Source organism: Humulus lupulus, chromosome 2, assembly GCF_963169125.1.
Source record: "Humulus lupulus chromosome 2, drHumLupu1.1, whole genome shotgun sequence".
In the NCBI taxonomy this organism is placed as follows: Eukaryota; Viridiplantae; Streptophyta; class Magnoliopsida; order Rosales; family Cannabaceae; genus Humulus; species Humulus lupulus.
The window spans coordinates 241,302,690-241,317,221 of record NC_084794.1 but is presented as its reverse complement, the minus strand read 5'-3'; the positions used below and the strand labels follow the sequence as shown (position 1 = coordinate 241,317,221).

The 14,532-nt window shown below is 41.8% G+C and overlaps 1 protein-coding gene across 1 annotated transcript; it reads left to right on the top strand.

The window, feature by feature from the left end:
- Positions 1–11,622: 11,622 nt before the first annotated feature.
- LOC133815306 (uncharacterized) lies at positions 11,623–12,676 on the top strand. The gene is made up of 2 exons (XM_062248162.1): positions 11,623–12,041; positions 12,313–12,676. The coding sequence occupies exons 1-2, from the start codon at positions 11,623–11,625 to the stop codon at positions 12,674–12,676; spliced, it is 783 nt and encodes a 260-aa protein (XP_062104146.1).
- Positions 12,677–14,532: the final 1,856 nt, after the last annotated feature.

The following is a 14,532-nucleotide window of genomic DNA, read 5'->3' as shown; positions in this document are numbered from 1 at the left end:
CACCTCCATGCTCGGGCGGAGGGGGATCTTTCTTGGAAGCCCTCCTCTTTACTTCGTCTCGGTGAACCTCAACCTCTTGTATTTGTCGTAGGCGTTTTGAACGCCTTAGCATCTTTCTTTGTTGGAAGTGATGGAAGAACATTGGCTTGATGCTTGTTCTTCCCACAGACGGCGCCAAATTGTTGACGGTGAAATCTCGTCAACGATATAAGGTTAGAAAACTAAGAATATATTGCCAAAGATATCTCAGAAGAAGATGGAAAAAACTTAAATGAGTAAAAATGTAAAACTGCAATGGAGTCGAAATTGTATATTACTTAACAGCCTTAGCATACAATCAATTTTCCAACCCCCCTCCATGTGGAATTGGGATTCATTATATAGTGGGCTCTAATGGCCCTAGGTACATTGTGGTACAGGGGACCAGGTAGTACATAGGTACACTGTCTGGAGAGTGGTTTCAAAGATTGTGGTCTTGCAACTAGTACAAGGACAGGTGTCAGGAGGATGTGTCCACTACTTGACCGTACGAATGTCAGAGGAGTGGTGCAGTTGGTAGTGGTGTCGACTTTGACATCTAGCCACAACACATATGCCATTCCCCCTCTCCTGGCATTCCCACTACTTGCCTGGCAGAGGTACCATATTCGTACGCTGACTCCCTTAGGTCTGCGGGTATATTCCAAAAGATACGTGTGAGAGTTAAACTTTGCTGGCCGGGCTAAGAGGGCTAGGTGTGAGAGCTTCCGTGGGGTGCTCCTGATGGCGTGGCATGGTGTGATGGCCTCCCAAGAATATGCCAGCCCTAGGGCCTCGCGTGGCACACCCCTTGGGCATAGATGGTGGCCTCGCGTGGCATGCCCCTTGGGTACGCATGGGGGCCTCGCGTGGCACTCTCCTTGGGCACGCATGGTGGCCTCACGCGACACGCCCCTTGGGCACGCCTGGTGGCCTCGCGCGGCACGCCCCTTGGGCACGGATGGTGGCCTCGCGCGGCACGCCCCTTGGGCACGCATGGGGGCCTCGCGTGGCATGCTCCTTGGGCACGCATGGTGGCCTCGCGTGGCACGCCCCTTGGGCACGCATGGTGGCCTCTCATGGCACGCCCCTTGGGCACGCATGGTGGCCTCGCGTGGAACTCCCCTTGGGCATGCATGGGGGCCTCGCATGGCACGCTCCTTGGGCACGCATGGTGGCCTCGCGTGGCACGCCCCTTGGGCACACATGGGGGCCTCGCGTGGCATGCCCCTTGGGCACGCATGGTGGCCTCGCGTGGCACGCCCCTTGGGCACGGATGGTGGCCTCGAACGGGAGGCTCGAGTGCACATGGCCGAGGCGAGACGGGGACCTCGCGTGGGAGGCTCGAGTGTGCAGCCGAGTCACGAGACGTGCACGGGTCATGGGCAGCCTCGCATCGTGAGGCCCTCGTTGCCTTGGCAGGTACTTGTGCATGTCGGGCAACCTCGTCTGGGAAGGCCCTCGGGTCTCTAGGGGCATCTTCGCAAAGGCCTCCTACGAGACATGGGACTCGCGTGGGGGAAAATATTGGGTTGCTTGGTTTGCCCGTGGCTAACGAGGGTAAACCTCAATTTTTTTCTTGGTGGATTTTTTGGCATCCACACTTAGAATCTTTTTCGCCAAACTTTGCCCCCCAGCATGATCCCCGCAGAAGCCTTCATGTATTTCCCTCATCAGCTTCTTAGCTTTCTTTGGTGTAATACATCTGAGCAGTGGCATGGAATATCATCTTCTGTAAAGAACACCATCGACCAATATGTACCTAGCAGCCTGCCTTTGGAGGGTTCTGGCTTTATTTCTATATGTTGGTAATACACCATTTGTAAGATATTCCAAGTAAGGCGCCATCCATGTGTCTCCCATCTGGATTTCCATATTAGTCTCATTTGCTCTTATGCTTGGCTCGCATAATCTTTCTACTGGCACAATATTCAAAGTGTCAGCGTCTTTCGCGCTCGCGAGTTTGGCTAAGGCATCTGCGTTCGAATTCTGATCCCGAGGTATTTGCTGGAGGGTATACTTCTTGAACTGAGCCAACAGATCTCTAGTTTTGTTCAAGTAGGCCATCATTTTGAGGCCTCGTGCTTGATATTCCCCTAGAACTTGATTCACTACCAGCTGTGAATCACTGTAAATATCAAGCACCTTTATACTCATGTCTTTTTCCAATCTTAATCCAGCGAGGAGTGCTTCGTATTCGGCTTCATTATTCGACGCTGTGAAGTCGAACCTAATGGCACAGTGAAATCGATGCCCTTCTGGCGTTATCAAAATCACTCCCGCTCCCACGTGAGATTCGTTGGACGATCCATCCGTGAATAACTTCCACGAAGGAGCTTCATCTTGGGGCTCAGGCGCACTAGGCTTTTCGCACTGCTCGTTGTCTGGGAGCTCAGTGAACTCTGCAATAAGATCATCCAAGACTTGTCCTTTTATTGCTGCTCGCGGTGAATATGTAATATCAAACTGCCCTAGTTCGACTGCCCATTTTAATAAATGCCCAGCCGCCTCTGGTTTTTGGAGGACTTGCTGAAGGGGCTGGTCAGTTAAGACTGTAATGGGATGGGCTTGGAAGTAAGGACGTAGCTTCCTTGAGGCCAAGATTAAACAATAAGCTAACCTCTCGATGGGAGGATACCTCAGCTCTGCTCCAATTAGCCTCTTGCTTAAATAGTAAACCGCCTTTTGTACGCCTTCTTCCTCTCGTACTAGTACCACACTAGCAGCAACTTCGGTGATTGCCAGGTAGATGAACAAAGTTTCTCCTTCGATAGGCTTTGATAAAATAGGAGGTTGTGCCATATAGGCCTTTAAGGATTGGAAAGCCTACTCGTAGTCTCCTGTCCATTCGAACTTCTTGTTGCCTCTAAGTAGATTGAAGAAAGGGACACATTTATTCGTTGACTTGGAAATGAATTTACTTAGGGCGGCAATTCTTCCAGTTAAACTTTGTACATCCTTGATCTTCTCTAGCGATTTCATGTCGATCAGGGCTTTTATCTTGTCGGGGTTGGCTTCGATTCCTCTTGAATTAACGATGAACCCCAAAAATTTCCCTGATCCAACTCCGAAGGAACATTTGAGAGGATTTAGTTTCATCTGGTACTTGTTCAATACATCGAAACACTCTTGTAAATCCTTCACATGTCCTTCTACTTTTTTCGACTTTACTAGCATGTCGTCCACGTACACCTCCATGTTTACTCCAATCAATTCCTTAAACATGTGGTTAACCAATCGCTGGTAAGTCGCACCTGCGTTTTTCAGTCCGAAGGGCATTACTTTATAACAGTATAATCCCATATCGGTCCGAAAGCTGGTGTGATCCTCATCAGGGGGATGCATACTAATTTGATTGTATCCTGAGTATGCATCCATGAAGGAGAGGATCTCATGTCCTGCAGTTGCATCGACCAGCTGGTCGATCCTTGGGAGTGGGAAGCAATCCTTTGGGCAGGCTTTATTGAGGTCTGTGAAATCCACACAGGTTCTCCATTTGCCGTTAGGCTTGGGAACCAGCAGTGGATTAGAGACCCACGATGGATAAAATGCCACCCTGATGAACCCATTCTCCTTTAATCTTTCAACTTCTTCTTTTAAGGCTCTTGACCGATCCTTATCGAGTAGCCTTCTTTTCTGTTGCACGGGTGGAAAACTCTTGTCTATGTTCAGGACATGGCTGATAACTGCAGGATCTATCCCAGCCCTGTCTTTGTGCAACCAGGCAAAGACTTCCTGGTTCTTCCGCAAAAATTCCACCAGTACATGCTTCGTGGTTGGTTCTAAGTTTTTCTCGACCATCACAACTCTGGTCGGGTCTTTTTCGTCAAGTTGGACCTCTTCCAGGTCCTCGACGGGTCCAACATTTTCCTCAAAATCCCCAAATCGAGGATCTAAATCCATATCCTCACTTTGGGCAACACCCTATTTGGTGACTCCATCACCGGATTGGGCTTGTGTATCAATAGCCATCTGCAACCTATCTGGGGGAGTGCTCTTTGACGTTCCCTTCTTCGCCTTCATGACTGAGGCATTGTATCACTCCCTGGCTTCTCTCTGATTTCCCAACATGCGTCCTACCCCTGCGTCTGTCGGGAATTTCATGGCTAAGTGCCATACTGAGGTGACGGCTCGAAGATCAATTAGTATAGGCCTTCCAATGATTGCATTGTACGCCGAGGGACAATCGACTACTATGAAAGTAGCGAGTAATGTCCTAGCAGCGGGCATTGTACCTGCTGTCACTGGAAGTTTGATTGACCCCGCTCGGGCGAGTCCCTCACCAGAGAAGCCGTATATTGTTTGGTTGCAGGGCTCCAAGTCCTTAACGGACAACTTCATGCATTCCAGAGAAGATTTATACAGGATGTTCACTGAACTTCCTGTGTCAACTAGCACTCTTTTCACCATCATATTGGCCATTTGGATATCCACGACCAGCGGATCGAAATGTGGGAACCGGACATGCTGAGCGTCGCCATCAGAGAAGGTTATCTCACCCTCTTCTGACCGAGCCTTTTTCGGTGTGTGGTCCTCCACAGTCATCATCTCGATGTCCTGGTCGTGGCGCAGAGTCCGAGAATATCGCTCCCTGGCCTTTCCACTGTTTCCCGCGAGGTGCGAGGCTCCACAGATGGTTAACAATGTGCCAGTTACGGGATCAGGCTGCAAAGGTGGCGAGCGTTGGCGTGTGGACACTTGCTCGTTGCCACCTGGAGCTTTTCGTTGGGAATTTCCCGAGGCCCATATATATCTTCTCAAGTGTCCTTGTCTAATAAGGAACTCGATCTCATCCTTCAGCTGGTTGCATTCATTGGTATCATGTCCGTAGTCGTTATGATAACGACAGAACTTGGTAGTGTCTTTTCTCGAAATATCCTTTCGAATGGGGGCATGTTTCTTATAAGGCACACTGGAACTTGTGGCTTGATAAACCTCTCCCCGAGACTCAATAAAGGCAATGTAGTTAGTGAACCGAGGTTCATAACGATTACCCTTGGCTCGTTTATTGTCAGAGGTGGAAGGCTCATTGTGCGGCCGTTCCCCCCATTCTTGCCATTGCCGTTCCCGTTACCTTTGCCGTTGGGCTTCGACCCATTGGCGGCTTTGGCGGGCTCGGCTGTCCCCTTGTCTTTGCCTGGGGGCTTTCCTTCATTGGCGATGGCATCCTCGAGCTTGATATATCGATCAGCTCGATCCAAAAATTCCTGGGTAGTTCTGACCCCATGCTTTTTGAGGCTGTCCCAAAGAGGCGTGCAGCGCTTAACCCCTGCAGTTATGGCCATCATCTTGCCTTCGTCTCCCACTGTTTTCGCCCCAGCAGCTGCTCACATAAAACGCTGGACGTAGTCCTTCAGCCGTTCTCCGTCTTGCTGGCGTATTTCGACCAGCTGATTTGCCTCAGTCGGGTGCACACGACCCGCATAGAACTGTCTGTAAAATTCCTTCACGAACATTTCCCAGGAAACTATACTTGCAGGAGGGAATTTGAAAAACCACTCCTGTGTGGCATCAAAAAGTGTTGCAGGGAAGATCCTGCACCGAGCATCTTCACACACTTTCTGAATGTCCATTTGTATCTCAAACTTGTTGACGTGAGATACCGGGCCACCATACCCATCAAAGTTCGGAAGCGTAGGCATCTTAAACTTGCTAGGAGTTTCTGCCATAGCTATCCTCTGTACGAAAGGAGTGCCCTTTCTCCTATCGTGGTCGATATAAGATGTTCTTCCCCCGACCAGCTGCTGCACTGCCTGGTTGAGGGCATCTATCTGGGCCTGCACGGCGCCAGGAATCGCGGGGGCCTCTGGTGCTGGGGGAACGTACTCGTCGTGCCGTTCCCGGCGATCATTGAGTACATCCCTTAAATCCTTGTCTCTCCTCTGCTGCTCGCTAGCTTCGAGCCGGTTAAAGACGTTATTTTTTGGGGCTGCCCCCCAGCGTCCCGTCTTTCGGTTTGGTCATCCCTAGGTGGTAGGCTTCTGCCCCCACCTCTTTCTTCATTCCTCCGACTGGCGTTTCCTCTGCCTGAGTCGGCCTCATTATAATCATGGCCATCTCTGAGTCTTGATTGGTTATGATGGGATCGACTATTCCCTCGGTTGCCTTCCCGGGCTGGAACCTCTCGAGCGTTAGAGGGTGGCCTGCATTGGTCGGTAGGTCCCCGTGCATTATCATGTCGTGGGGGGCCTCGAACCACAGAGCCTGACTCTGAGTTCCTTCTGTTACCTGGAGGACGCTGTCCTCTGCTCGGAGGGTTTGGCTCGTCGCCCCTATGGCGTTTAGGACTGGGAGGCGGTTGCCCGGCCCTATTCTGCCTTTGTTGTGGGGGATTGCCACGACCAGCTTGGGATGGAGGCTGTGCCTCAGGGTCCCTTACCGGGACATCGTCCTGAGGCACCGGTGTCTGCTCGGGTCTTTGGGGGCTCGAGGGCTGGATAGGCGAGCTAGGATTAGGACCCCTCTGGGGCGGCCCATTCATAGGCTGAGCAGGCTACGAGGCAGGTGCAGCCTGGTTCCTAGCTAGCTGTAGGGCTGCTTCGAGGGCTGCCATGGCCTCCCTCTGGCGACGGTCCATCTCCGCCTGCCTTTCACTCAGTTCCAGGCACTGTCGTTCAATCTCCTATTGCTGCCGCGCCATAATTTCGGCAGCACTTTCCTGGCTGGCCCTCAGATTGGCCAGTTCATCCTGCAATACCCCCAGGGTATTCCTCAACGTCTCAAAATCCATTTCTTCCTCCTCGAATTCCAAATGTGGCTCATCCTCAGTCACATTTGGGGGAGGAGGAGGCGGGTGAGATGGTGCAGCGCTAGCCGCCTGTCCAGTTTTCTTGGTAGTTTTCGCCATTGATATTTCAACGATCTTGTATCAAGCTCTCAATGAAAGCACCAGAATGTTGACCCTGATTTTGGCCAACTGACACGGAGTCAAATATGCTTGATGTGGACAAATGCATTGAAATGAATGTGATGACAAAAACAATAAAGCACACAAGAGTTTATAGTGGTTCGGCCCCAGAATCTGGTAACAACCTACGTCCACTTAAACTGTTATTGATATAGGATTCAAAGGAGTGATCAAAGAACTAGGGTTCAATGAGTTTCACCAACCTCTGAAGAACAAAACAATATATCAAAATATGATAACTCTAATCTCAGATAATTAGAAAGCCAAAAGTCCCCCTTCCTTAAGCTATCTTTCTCTATTTATAGGCTCAAGGAAGATTACATTAATTTGTTACAGATATTCTTTCCTAAATAATCAGATACTCAGGAAATCACGGGAGATAATTTCGGATTCGATCATAACTGCATAAGATTTTCTCCGTGTATAGCGTGTATACGACCAGGCTGGTCGTATATAGAGATTGAGCGTTGTGCTAATAGATATCTTCCTGGTCGATAGTCGAGCAAGAATTTTGCCAGATGTCAGCCACGTGTACTAAATGTCTGTCATGTCATCCATGCCAGTTTTTTGGATAACAGAGTCCTACCGAGGCCTATCGAGGTAGGTGCTAAAAACCCAAAGCCCCGTATCATCGAGTCCTATCGAGGCCTATCGATTCCTATCGAGGTAGGTCCTAAAAATCCCAAAGCCCCAAATCATCGAGTCCTATCGAGGCAAAGGCTACATAAGCCATATGGCCAATAGCATCGAGTCCTATCGAGGTATATGCTAAAATTTCTATAAGCCTAAAATTTCATCGAGTCCCATCGAGGCTTATCGAGGCACAATCACATCCAGACCCTAGCATATACTATCGAGTCCTATCGATTTCTATCGAGGTGCATAAAAATTCTCGAAAAAAAAACCCAGATTTCTTCATTCCCCAGTCTCGATCTATCCAATGAACAAAAATCAACACAAAAAAAAACGAGGCACATACACATATTGCAGATTAAAAACGAAATCCCTCACCTTCGCTTTCTTTGGGGTTGTTTCCTAAAAGTTTGGTTGACTTGCTCGACGTTTTCTCCTTCCCCTTCTCCGATCGTCAACTTCGACCCTTTGGGAGCCTTTGTTCGTGGTCGTGGAAGACAATGGTTGGGTTCTATGGATTCAATCGGGTTTAAGTGTTACAAAGTTTGCTTGCTTCGGGACTTTGGGAGAGAATGCAGAGAGTCTGTGAGAAAAAATGCTAGGGGTATTTTGGGTAGTAAGGTTATTAGTAGCACCAAAATGAGAGTCATATAGTGATAGGGTATTTTTTAAATGTAGTGTCACTTAATGCATTAAAAGTCAAATTTCTCAATTAAAAAAGTCATCTAAAATGAATATTTAAGTTAAAAGATACCAATTAAAAAAATCATACATATTTTGTCCTACCATTATATTTTTACTAACACATGCTAATAATATCATAAGGGATTGGATCTACAGATTAAATAATATAAGAAAATTGGTGGGGCTCTTTTGTGTTCTCAACCTGTGAATAGTTTTCAACGCAATTTTTGTATGACCGTGTATATTATAGTTATTTAGAGCATCTGCAAATTTTCAAAAAATTCTGAATAGTTTGCAGTGCTGAAAACTAGTTTAAAACCAAGTTATTGTACGTGTGGCTAATTTTTTTATGCTAGTCGGAAATATCATGTTTGAACCTAGTTTTCAGCACTGTAAATTATTTAGAATTTTCTGAAAATTTTCAAGATGCTCTAAATAATTATAATATACACGATCATAAAAAAAAATCACGCCGAAAATTATTCACGGATTGGAAATACAAAAGAGTCCCACCAAAACCCTACCATAGAATTCTCCATTATTATTATTATTATTATTATTATTATTATTATTATTATTATTATTATTGTTGTTGTTGTTGTTGTTGTTGACTTTGAGGTATATAGATTATAATCAACAAGCTAATACGTACTAAATTAATTTTGACCAAAACTTTTTTCAAATACTAAAACGTATATCCACTTTTTGTCCAAAAATAACTTATATTCACTTTTTGTAAAAAAAAAAAAAAAAAAAACGTATATACACTTTTTATAAAAAAAATGGTATATGCACTTGTTAAAAAAAATACACAGAATATCAAGTCGGCTTTGAGCACAAGCAGACCATGTCTATTACTAGAGCCCCACAATTATTTTGAAAAATATTATTTTTTAGGGGATTTTTCATAAATATGACTTTTTAGCCATTAATGTGCAAAAATATAGTAATTAAACTTTACTTACTTTGTATGGAAAAACTTAACTATAAAAAATCAGAATATGGGAAAAGTTATCCCACATTAAAAAATAAAACAAATAAGCCATTAAGGAGGGTAGTATTGTAATTAAAGATGCACATACTACCATGCTGAAATTTTGACTCGATCAAAAACATCCCCAACCGAATTTTTTTTTTTAGCAAGAACACCCATCTCCGACAACCACAAACCCGAACCTCCAGTTACCTCCAGCCACCTGAAACAACACCTTCCTACGGTCGGATCTGCTTCTCCAACGACATCCATCTCTGGCGACGTCCTTCTCCATCACCGGCGATGCCCTCCATCTCCGGCGACGAACTTCTCCATCGTCCAAAGCATCCAAGAAAACCAGGTTTGTAAAAATCTTGCTATGTCAAATACTATATTAATATAATTTTATTCAACTTAATATCTATTAAATTCCTAATTCTTCTACATAATATAGAACCATTGATTTCATATTTTTCTCATACCTATTTTACAGATTATAATGGTAATCATGAAGTTCATTATGTCCATTTTTAAAAAAAAAACATAATAATTAACTTGAAATTTGAAAAAAATAATTAAACCTACTTATATGGTTATATTGATTGACCAAAAATATACAAAAAAACAAGAACTATGATTATTTTAGATTCAACTTTGTCTTTGCGATAAAAAAAAACATTTCATATTGGTCTGAATTCTAATTGTCAAAACTTTCAGTAACAACAAAAGTAACCAGTTACCTTGAAAAGCTGTCATATTTTCCAATTAAGTTTTCCAATGAAGTATGTAATTGCAGACTACAGTAACCAGTTACCTTCACCAGTTACACCCAATTAACTACTTAAAAATTTACAAAATATTACAGGTATGGAAAATACTACTTCTTTGGTTCAATTTGGAGGCAAGTGGAATGAAAAAAATGAGTACGAAGGGTACACAATGATTGGAATATTGATTCCACCAAATTGTTCTCTTAACTTGGTGAATTTGGTAAAACAGGAGATAAAGGAAACAAGAGCAAGCATTGAAGTTTATTATCAAGTAGCCAAAGGAACACCACCAATGAAGATTGAATCAGACAATTCAGTGTTGTTCTACTTGGAAATAAAGAAAAAAGTTGCAGAAAAAATAACAGACTTACCATTGTGTATGAATATAGTTCAAGAATCAAGTGATGAAAATAATCTTCTTCAACTATCAAATCAGAAAGCTACAGCACAAGAAATGGAGTTGGGAACATTATTAATGCAAGCAAACAAAGCTTCCATCAATGAACATATGTTACTTGAAGAAGGAATGTCAAGCACAACAAATGAGGGAATCAATGTGGCATACATACCTCACCTTGCTGAAGAAGTACTGATTTTATAATTGAAGACAATTCAAAAAGAAAAAAGAGATTGGAGGAAATTGAAATAGTAATATCTGATTACAGAGTGAACAAAATAGAGCAAGGACAGATTTACAAGGACAAGAACACAATCAAATAAGCTCTTAGCTACCATGCAATGCTACATAACTTCCAGTTCAAAACAAAAAGATCAGAACCAAGAGAGTACCTGGTTACCTGCGCAGATGACATATGCAGTTGGTTTGTGAGAGCTTCTAAATACAGAAATCAAGATTTATTCAAGGTACGAAAATGCATTCCAAATCATACTTGCTCTGTTGAAATTGTTATGGAGGATCATAGGCAAGCAAAAAGCATCATAATTGGGGAATTAATAAAGAATAAGTACAAGTCAGTCAAAAGAAATTATACTCCAAATGACATCATGAATGACATGAATGATGACTTTGGAGTAACCATGGGATACACAAAAGCATGGAGATCAAGAGAAAAAGCTTTGCTTCTAGTAAGAGGGAACCCTGATGATTCATATCAAAAGTTGCCAATGTATCTTCACATGTTGAAGCAAGCAAATCCAGGAACAGTAACACATCTACTCACAGACAATGAAGATAGATTCAAATACATGTACATAGCTTTCTCCAACTCAATCAAAGATTGGAGATACTTGAGGCCTATCATTGTTGTTGATGGAACTTTCTTAAAAAATGCACATGGCGGCACCCTATTTTTAGCATCAACATTAGATCCAACACAACAACATTTTTGTCTGGAATACCAGACTCAGAAAATGATAACTCTTAGCTTTGGATCTTCTCCAAACCGAGAGACACATATGGAGAACCCGAAGGTATGGTAGCTTCAATTATATGATATGGTTTACATATAAAAAGGAAATGGTTACCCAAAACCAATACACAAATACATGTTATTTCATTTAGTATCTTATAAAAGTAACTGGTTACCTTCACAGGATTGGCTATTGTTTCTGACAGACACAAGTGCATAGAGAATGCAGTACATATAGTGTACCCAAATGCGTTCCATGGAGCTTGCATGTATCACTTGCTCAATAATTTGAAAAGCAAGTATGGAAACCATGGAGAAGAGCTACAAATGAATTTCATTGCAGCAACAAAAGCATACACAAAAACAGAATGTGAACACTACATGAGAAGCCTTGATAGACTTGACAGACGCATTAGACCCTATTTAGAGAAAGCCAAATATGAAACTTGGGCAAGATCATACTCACCAACAAAAAGATACACCATGATGACATCCAACATCGCAGAATCGCTCAACGCTGCACTAAAAGCTGCAAGAAATCTCCCTATTGATATCTTGGTTGAATGTCTTAGAAGTTTGGTTCAAAAGTGGGTTTGGAACAATTCAAATAATGCAAATGGAACATTCACAAAAGTGTCTACAGCAACAGAAAATGAATTGAGACATGACATTGTTTCAAAAATGAAGTATGAGGTATGCAACTAAACTTATTCTTACTATTCTTTATTTTGTCAATATATGGTAACCAGTTACCTTGTGTAACAGCAAAAACAAAACAATAAACTAAACAGAGTGGGAACAGGATACATTCAATGTTAATTGTACATAAATGTTTATTATTTTATTTTAATTCATCACAAAAGTCTTGCCTTTCAACCCAATAGAATATCAAGTTTGTGATGAAAAGGGGACCAATTTCACAGTAAATATACACAATAGAACTTGTACATGCAATAGGTTTCAAGAAGATGAAATGCCTTGTGGGCATGCAGTAGCTGTAATTGCAAAGAGAAACTTGGGAGTATATGATTACTGTGCAAAGTTTTACAAATCAGAAACTTTGAAAGCAATGTATGAAGAAAATGTTCATCCTTTGCCACATAAAGATGAATGGAATCTCCCACAACACTTAGACATAGTGGTGCTACCTCCAAAGGCAACAATCCCTGCAGGAAGACCAAGAAAGAAAAGAATAAGATCAAGAGGAGAACCAAAAGTGATAATCACCTGTGGTAAATGTGGCCAACCAGGACATAACAGGAAGACTTGCAGGAATCCACCAATTGACAAGGCAAACAAGCAGAAAAAACAAAAGTCATAGCTTGATATATTACAACAAAACAACCATATCATAGCTTCATTCATTAAATGATTGACTTTCATATTCATACATTGTTATTGAGTATTATAATAACTCTGTTACAAATTCAAATAAATTGAATGATTACACAAAGCATATAAGATTCCCTTTATAATAAATTGTTGGTTTTTTGTTGATATCTATCAAATATTTATGCAACCAACACCATGAAAACATGTTTTTTTTTAAATTAAACATAATATTCTGGGTAAGGTAACCAGTTACCACTTTGTATATAACATGATGACCTAGCTGGGTACCTGGTTATTATATCTCAATTGCTTTGTATATCATAGTTACTTTTAAAAAGTTGAATATTATTATATATAATTATTAAACATGAAGTACAAAAAAAAACAAAAAAGTAGGTACTTTGATCTAACATTTGCCACACAAAAAAAAAGAATATCAAAATCAACAAACATCAAAAGTAACCAGTTACCCCTTGTATAAAAGACAAAGACCAAACTAAGCACCTGGTTACTATTAAAATATCTCAGTTGCTTTAAACGTAGAATATGTATAAAATATAATTATTAAACATGAAATACAATAAATGACAAACAAGAGAAGCTGGGTACTTTGCTCTAAAAATTATCACAAATAGCAAAAACATCAAGCACCAAAAGTACCCATCTACACTTTTGTATATAAGACAAACACCAAACAAAGTACCTGGTTACCATTAAAATATCTCCGAAAAACTAAGTAAATATATACAAATAAATAACACTGAAAATATCAAAAGATATATATAATATCCTTAAGTAACCAAGGTCTTACAATAGTACCAGTTTAACATATACAAGTATCAAACTAACTATTGGTAATCATTTCCAAAAGTCAAACATCCTTTTCCAAAAGATGATCTGATTTAGAGTATAGACAAAATAAAAAAAAAGTCTAATATCCTTTCCTAAAGCTTCCTAAATAACCTATGCAGTAGTCTTAAGAGAACCTATGCAGCAGTCTTCCTCCTCTTCTGCTTCCTATCCAAAAGCTTTTCAGTAAACTCATCGCTAGTCAAATATCCATCTTCTTGTTTCTTCTTCCCATGAAAATACAAGCTAACAACAATGTCTTGGCGAAGCAACTGAGCATCAATTTCTTTTGGCATCTCATTTTCCTTTCCAAGAATTAATTGCTCGGCAAAATACGTTGTAAAAATCCCACAGTCGCTGCAATATTACAAACACATAAAAAACTAAGAACATAAAAACAAAACTAGAAACAAACAGGATAAGCAAACTTAAAAAAAAAAACTCACCATTCAACTTATTGAGGAACGCCTCTAGCAATACTCAATTGCAAAGCATCAGTCTCAGCAACATCATAAGGACTAATATCAATATTTATGTCACGACGATAATAAAAATCAATCTTCTCCAATAAAAGAGGAAGCATTACAGCAAATGCTCCAATTACAGGTAAACTCAAATTTTCATGCCTCGCCCCCGACATAGAATCATAAACAATGAGCAACCTCCTCTTTATGTCAAAATGTAGCAAAAGCCAATGAGCAAGATCCTTAACATTAACAGGCATAAGAACATGATCAAGTAGATTCCAGTGAGTACTGCAAAATAATGAGTTTCCCCTCGTAATCTTCAAAGCAACACAACTGTCATCAATGTTCAATGTACCACTGCCTGATTTCGCAAATTTCTCATACATGAAAACAATATTTTGGTCAAAACAACTATCAGTAGTAGAGACCCTTCTCATCAAACCTTTGGATAACTTAACCTTTCTCCTCAAATAATACATCATGACATCAATATGCTGCATTTTAAAAAATAAATGCTTATAATACCACT

Excerpts from the sequence above, each read along its gene's own strand:
- LOC133815306 (XM_062248162.1), top strand. The coding sequence starts at position 11,623 with ATGTATCACTTGCTCAATAATTTGAAAAGCAAGTATGGAAACCATGGA. Across the intron at positions 12,042-12,312 it reads GACATTGTTTCAAAAATGAA|GTTTCAAGAAGATGAAATGC; the intron begins GTATGAGGTATG and ends TACATGCAATAG.